This window comes from Coptis chinensis, chromosome 4, assembly GCF_015680905.1.
Source record: "Coptis chinensis isolate HL-2020 chromosome 4, ASM1568090v1, whole genome shotgun sequence".
In the NCBI taxonomy this organism is placed as follows: domain Eukaryota; kingdom Viridiplantae; phylum Streptophyta; class Magnoliopsida; order Ranunculales; family Ranunculaceae; genus Coptis; species Coptis chinensis.
In genome coordinates this window covers 59,757,092-59,764,798 of record NC_141459.1, presented here as the reverse complement: position 1 = coordinate 59,764,798, position 7,707 = coordinate 59,757,092, and the positions used below count along the sequence as shown (strand labels likewise).

The 7,707-nt window shown below is 36.8% G+C and overlaps 1 protein-coding gene across 1 annotated transcript; it reads right to left on the bottom strand.

Annotated features, from left to right (window-relative positions):
* Positions 1-671: 671 nt before the first annotated feature.
* On the bottom strand, positions 672-1,611 carry LOC147504236 (uncharacterized). Its single transcript, XM_086605106.1, has 3 exons — positions 1,596-1,611; positions 1,116-1,492; positions 672-1,010 (listed from the first exon to the last, which is right to left on the bottom strand). The coding sequence occupies exons 1-3, from the start codon at positions 1,609-1,611 to the stop codon at positions 672-674; spliced, it is 732 nt and encodes a 243-aa protein (XP_086461232.1).
* Between the last annotated feature and the right edge of the window lie 6,096 nt (positions 1,612-7,707).

The following is a 7,707-nucleotide window of genomic DNA, read 5'->3' as shown; positions in this document are numbered from 1 at the left end:
AGGAGTACGTACTTGATTGGATGTATTTGTGAGGTTTTTTGTTTATTGGTAACTTTTGTAGAATTTTCAAAAACAAAATGGGGGCATTTTATGCAGGTGATTGGTGAAGGTGGTAAATGTGTGGCACGAGAAAATTAATTTTTTTTCAATATGAAATTGTTTTGTAACAGCAAAAAAACGTTACTAAGCTCTTCATTAAGTAACACTTATAAAGTAGGAAAAACGTTAGAAATGGGTGCAAAAAACATTAGTAAATGATTCAATTAGCAGCACATACTACATGAAAAAGTGTTACTAATTTCTCATAACCGTTACTAATATCTTCATTAAGCTACGTGTACAAACCGTTACAAATTGAAGGAAACTGTTACTATTTTTGAAAATATTTAATGCGATTGAGTTTAGAAAACCGTTAGTAATTAATTTTAGTAACGCTAAATAACCGTTACTAAAAAGAATTTGTAATGGTTAAAAACCATAAGTAAATAACTTAACATATTAATAACGCCCAAACAGTTATGGAAATAAACCATTACAAATATTTTTAGTAACGGTTCTGCACCGTTAAGAATATCCTGTTTTGGTATAGTGATAAGCTGAAATTAGCTTTAGTTTTACTTGCATATAGTTTCGTAGCTTATGCGTAGGTAAAACTATCTTTTTACATTTTATCAGTTATTTAGAACCTTCAAGCTAACAGCGTCAGCCGGTCTAAATCTTTGTTTCTTCAGTCTCCAGTTTCTCTTTGTCCAAATTGCTTGAACTGCAGCGCAAATCATTGCATGTATAATCTCATTTGCCACTGTGGAGGTTCGGCAGATGCGCATGAGATAATACCATTCATTGTGAGAGGGTTTAACCATTTCAGGAAGCCCCATAGCTTTCTTGAAATTTCTCCATACAAGCTGGGAATATGCACAATCAAAGAAGAGATGGGCAGAGCTTTCTTCATGACTGTCACACAGGCAACATTTCGAAGTTCCAATCACCTTCTTATTCATCAGCTGATTCTGTGTAGGTAGCGCACCCGAGAAAAGTTACCAAATAGTAAAGGAATGCTTAGGTACTGAAAGCTTCCCCCATACAATCTTATACCATTTTACCTTGCTTCACACATTTTTGAGAGTTGCATATGCTGAAGAGATCGTGAATGCTCCTGTACTGGTTGAAGTCCATGTGATCTGGTCTTTATCAATGTGGGAATTTATATCAGTTCCCATTATCCATTTCTTAACTTTGCACTCTGAAAGATCAACTATAGTTCTCGCCCAAACACCATCAACTATCACTTCAGTGACCTTTGCATCTTCAGGTACAACATGTTCAAGGAGGTTTCTCGCCTGTTCATTCTTGATAAGAGGCCCTGAGCACCATGGGTCATGCCAAAAACTAGTCTCCTCTCCATTTGCAATACAACACCTTACAAACTTACAGCCATTGATTGATGAGTTAAAGGAGTTGTGGGAGAAGGGAGTTGAGACGTACGATGCCTCTTCAAAACAGAATTTTAAAATGCATGCAATTGTCTTCTGGACTATTAATGACTTCCCAGCATTTGCTAATTTGTCCGGATGGAGCACTAAAGGACAACTTGCCTGTCCCTCTTGCCATGAGAAGACTTGCTCAAAATGGGAAAAAGTTTTGTTATATGGGAAGTCGTAAATTCCTGCCACTTGATCATAGATATCAAAAGAATAAGAGTTGTTTTGATAACAAGATAGAAATGGGACTTACCCCAAGCCCCTTTACTGGAAGTGATGTACTTACTCAATTAGATAGATTCGACCAAATCACATTTGGTAAGGTAAATTATGAGAAGGTTATTGGACAAAAGAGAATTCTAGAGGATAATTATTTGCCACACAATTGGAAGAAGATTAGTGTATTTTTTGAGCCCCCATATTGGAAATACCTTCGTTTACTCCATAATCTAGATGTCATGCACATTGAAAAGAACAACGGTGAAAGTTGGCTTAGGACACTGCTTAATTTAGAGAAGAAATCAAAAGATAACCTGAAGTCAATGCAAGATTTGGTGTTAATGGGTATGCGGAAGTCACTTTATCCAATAGCTAAAGAGGGTAATAAATACTATATCCCCCCTGCACCCTTTACCTTGTCCTTGACTGAGAAGAGGAAGCTTTGTCAATTATTGAAAGGTATTAAAGTTCCAGATAATTTTTCATCAAATATATTGTGTCGTGTTCAGGTGAAAGAATGCAAAATACCTAGCCTAAAAAGCTATGATTGGCATGTTCTAGTGCAGCAACTGCTTCCAGTTGCAATACATGGAATCTTACCTAAGGAAGTTACATTAGTTATTGTTGAGCTCTCTAATTTCTACAAGCAGTTGTGTTCAAAAGTATTATGGGTTGCAAAGTTGGAACGTCTTGAGTACCAGATTGATGTCACACTATGCAAAATGGAAATGATATTTCCTCCATCATTTTTTGATGTTATGGTACACTTTCCTATTCATTTAGCTGGTCAAGCTAAGCTCGCTAGACGAGTGTACTATCGATGGATGTACCAAATCGAAAGGTCACTAAGTAAAGATAATAGTAATGGTTACTTTTGTTTGTATTTTGTTAAAATTTGAACTTAAATTTTGTCATCTTTTATATTTATTCAGGTACATGTACACCTTGAAGAAGTATGTTCGTAATAAGAGTAGACCATAGGGATCCATTGCCGAAGGGTATCTTGCTGATGAATGCTTGACTTTCTACTCAAGATACTTAGATGATGGGATGGAGACTAAGTTCAAGTGGACAGGGAGGAATGAAGAGTTCCGAGTTGTTGGATTGGATAGACAATTTTCTATTTTTTCAGGATATAGTTGTGTTTTAAGGAAAGGAACGTTTATGACTCTAACAGACGATGAGTGGGAACAAGCTCGTTTGTATGTGCTAATCAATTGTGAGGAAGTGGTACCATTTATTGAGTAAGTCCACTTTATTGAAATTGTGACTTAGTTAAAAGAAATATTATTTATAAACCTATGTCATAAATGCAATAATGTTTTGTACAGGAAGCACAAACAAGTGATTAGGGATGAGCTCGGGCGGCGGGTAAGTGCTAGGAATGTGGACCGTATTCATAATGAACGGTTTGGTAAATGGTTTGAAAACCATGTAAGTGTTAATTGTATGCAGTTAGATTAGGTATATCAGTTTATGTACTCTATTTAATTTTTTCCAAAGTAGTTCTGAAGATAGCATCTCAATTATTCTCTATTCTTGCAATTTGGAATCTACTAATTGTTTTCTAGTTCTTTCAATGGTATGGTGGATATGATTTCACAGTTTAGTACCATTCCTCAAGAAGGATTCTACTTGTTTTATTTATATTTATATTTAGCTGATTTAGGGATATTTAGAGGATGTTTAGTGTAATTTTGATTTAGCTGATTCCCTTTTGTGTAATTTTGATTTATGTGGGTTTTGATCAGTTTTGTTAATCGTTTCTCTTGAACATATATGATTATATGAAGTTTAAACTTTAGTACTTCAGGCCTTGGAATAACCTTTTCATCGTCGTCCAATGTGCCACATGTAGTTCTGCCATTTATTGTTGAGATGACCAGATCCAATCCACTGAGAAATCCAGCTGAGTGTCATTCGGTTGATTTATTATGCAACAAGGCCTTCTCACGAAATAGTGGCCAGACCTACCTACTTTTACACAAACATGCTTCCAAACTCCCATATTAGTCGGAGCCTTGTCCTAGTCAGGAACCAATCAAATTAGTCATGCTAGTCTTCCCCTACAAGTGCTTATGGTCAGTCTGCCTATGCTCTTCAAAAGAGAAGTGGCGATGGTGCATAATGAATACGAGTCTGTTGTTTCGAGACAATATTCATTCTGACCTAGCCAAAAAAAAAGGACTACTATTTCTAGACATATTTTCCTAGCATTTTGCCTGTGGATAGGACCTCACGAGCTTATCAAGGTGTTAGATTGTTTAATTGTATATATGATTTACTTGTCAGTGACATTTGTTTATCTCGTCAGAGAAATCCCTTTTTTGTCTTCTTTCTTTTTGGTTGGAGATACTTGCTACTGATTGCGTATGTTTACTGAAGTTCAACATTATTTTTTTCTCCTTATCTGAATAGGTCCAGCAAATGAAAAAGGATGGGGAGTTGGTCAGCGAACAACTTCAGAGTTTAGCATATGGTCCTAGTCAATTTGCTTCTTGTTTCAAGGGATGTATTGCAAATGGATACAGATTTCACACAAAAACTCGTGAGTCACAAAGGAAAACTCAGAATAGTGGAGTTTTTGAATCGGCAGAAAGTCAAGCTTTGCAAGCGCGAAAGACATGAACCTAGTGACCGGTAGTGTTGGTTATTATGGTGTGTTGAATGACATAGTTGAGTTGCGTTATTGCAAGGAGAATAGAGTGCTTCTATTCAAGTGTGATTGGTAGGATGTTATGAATCGTGCAGGAATGAAAATAGATGAATATGGGTTCACTACTGTGAACTTTACACGAACCTTAGCTATGAATGAACCGTTTATTCTAGCATCTCAAACTGAACAAGTTTTTTATCTCCAAGATAATTTGGACAATAATTGGCGAATTGTGTTAAAGACGCTTCCAAGGGACTTGAATGATATGGGTTCAGTAGTTGAGTCGACTGAAGATAACACATCTTGCATGCAGCAAGATGTGGATAACATAGTTGACAGCACACACAACATTAACAATTGGACTAGGAGTGAGATTGATGGAGTAGAAGTTGTTACGGATATTATTGATGAAGATATCATTGACGGTGTCGAATGTGGTGAAGACTTCATCAATGATAGTGATTGTGATGAAGACAATGACATTGACAATGATTATATGTAGTTTTTTGTGCTATTTTTTTTTGTGGGAACAAGCTCATTTTCTGTGCTGTTTTTTTTGTGGGAACAAGTTCGTTTTTTATGCTATTTTTTTTTAATGTTTTGGAAGTGGTTATTATCTAGTGTCTTCCTTGATGGATTTACTTGATGAATTGCTTTTTGTGACGATTTAGACAGGTGCAATGGGCAAACGATTTTGAGAGGATCCTAATGGTGATGGGAGCGGTAAGTTTAACTACACATTCTAGTTCATTATTGTCTGATGTTTAATTAATGAAGCTTTGGGCTTGTGTACAGCTGGAAAGTGGGTTAGGGGCACTTCTACCCTTCCTAAGGTATTTGACCAACCAAAAGGCTCAAAGTTGGAATTGGTATGTGTAGACACCCCATTTTTGCACCCCAGGCATAATTCATTCATGATTTTGCCTTGAATTAAATTTGATCATATAAGGTGATTTGCTTTCTAGAGTCTTCATTTCTACATCAAACATCTTTCTTTTCATCTTCTTTTAGTGTCTTTAGGCTCTCCCCGTCATGTTCTAGCTATGGCTGAAGTTTCGTTGCTTTCTGAGTTTTGAGCTGAAAATGACTAAAATGCCCCTGTAACCCTTTGGAGCCCAAATCTCATTTTTCCACTCTTTCTTTGGATGATATTATTTTATATTTGAATTCTCCTTGAAAAATCCTTTGAAATGAGTACAAGCTTGCCTAGGTTCCTTTTGGATTTCAGAAACACTAATCTTGCCATATCTCGTTCTGGCCCGTTGTGCGCGCTGTTCAGTGCAATATATTATTGGAGTAAGATTTCGACCCAAGGGTATTTTTAAGAGTTAATGGGACTTCCTAATGGATTCATGAACAATTTTTGTGGAGAAGAGTTTGCCTAATTTTGACCAGGTCAAAGGGAATTTGCAGTATTGAAAAAATGGTCAGATAGGCCTTTTTGTGGTTTTTGGACTTGTGCTCGTGGGCTGTGGATCCAGCTCGAGTTGGACCTTTTCATTAGGGTTTCTAGACCATTTTAAAGCCTACAAAAACCTAGAGAACCTTCCTTAATTGTTTAATTTGATTTGATCCCTAAAATCAAGAATATTCTAGAGAATATGCCATTTTGGAGCCAAGTTTGGAAACTCTAGATTATGGACTCATTGAGGACGTGCAGGGCTTGTTTGTTTTCCCTAATCCATCTAAAAGATCCAAAAACTAAGGGCCAAGATCGCACCCCTTATCCCACCTCTTAAATGAAGGGCCAGATTTAAGAGGTGCAACCAAAAAGATATTAAGCCATTGGATTTTTCTTAATCAATACTCAGCCATTGGATCAAACTAATTACCATATTTGAATCCACGCCAAAAGCTATAAAAATGGGTCTCATTCACCCATAAAAAAAACATCTAGAGCTAGGAATTTGGAGTTAATAATCTGGACCTAGCTATTCAGAGCTAATAGCCTAGTAGTTTTCTTTTCTTGAGTGTTCTTCTTTTTTTTCTTTTCTAGTTCATCATTATAGAGTAGAATTTCTTTAGTTTAATCTGGAGTTAAAGGTAAAATTTCGACTTTGAGGTTTTTCTAATGAATTTCTTCGTGTTCTTCGTCTTTAGCCTCCTTTTCCCCTCTTTCGATCTTGAGTAGAAACTTCATTTCACCAAAAGTTGTCAATCCAAAAATCCAATGTCAATCCAAAAATCCTATTTCAATCCAAAAATCATAGTTGTCAATTCCAGATCAAGTTTATCATCATCATTCATCAATAATCAATCAAGATCATCAATCAATCAATCTGCAATCAAGTATGAGACAACATTCAAAACAAGGTGACATCTTTCTTTTCTCTTTTATTTCATTTAGCATTGCATATTAGGTTATTTCTTTTAGTTTTATTATAGCATATAGTTATTAGTTTTTAAATAATTTAGTGAAGATCATCCAACTTGGTAGATTAATTTTTCAAGCTTTTTTCGTTCGCCTATCTTAATACATTACACCTCAATAGAAGTAAGACTAGTTTTACCAGGCAAGCGTGGGTGCCTAACACCTTCCCACATCGTACCTTGACTCCCAAACCCAATAATCATTTAGTATCGAGGGCTAGTACTTCACATAGGTTTTACTCAACTTTTCCTTAATAAAGTTAGTGGCGACTCTAAAATTAATTGCATAGACCTAGGTACACATTTTTGTGCGTACATGTTCTTTGGCGACTCTGTTGGGGATCACCCTAGAGGGTCAGACTAACGTTTTCTTTTGAGGTGTTTCAGTTAAGATAGGAAAAAAGATGGCTTATCCAGAAGCCAGTCGGAATAGAAAGCCAGGATTAAGGTTATCTCGTGGAACCGTTAACTCGCTTATTGAAATGGAGAATCTACTAGCTAATTCTCCTGAAGGGTCTCTTCCACTAGCGTCTCAGCCAATGGTTAGTTCCCCGCTTATCTCTCAAGGTGAACAATCACTGTCTAGCAATGAACAACCACCCCAAGGAGGTGGTCAGAGTCCAACATCACCCCCTCCTGGATCGGAAGACTTATTAAAGCAAACTGTGGAAAGGATGGTCCAAAAGTACTATCCAAACTTATGAACCAGGGGCAAGGACAACAATCTCAAGGGCAATCCGTTCCATCACCACCACCACCAAGGTTTGATCTTAACCTACCTACTCCACAAGCTCAGCTGCCTACTAGGAATTTCACACACCAATCCACCCAGCTACAACTTCCTATATCATCTCAGACTCCAAACCAACCAATCTCTCATATCGACTCAACCTACATGGCTCAACCCACTATTCACCATTCATACTACAACCAAAACCAATATACATCCACACCCATGTTCACCCCAAATATATCCCAACC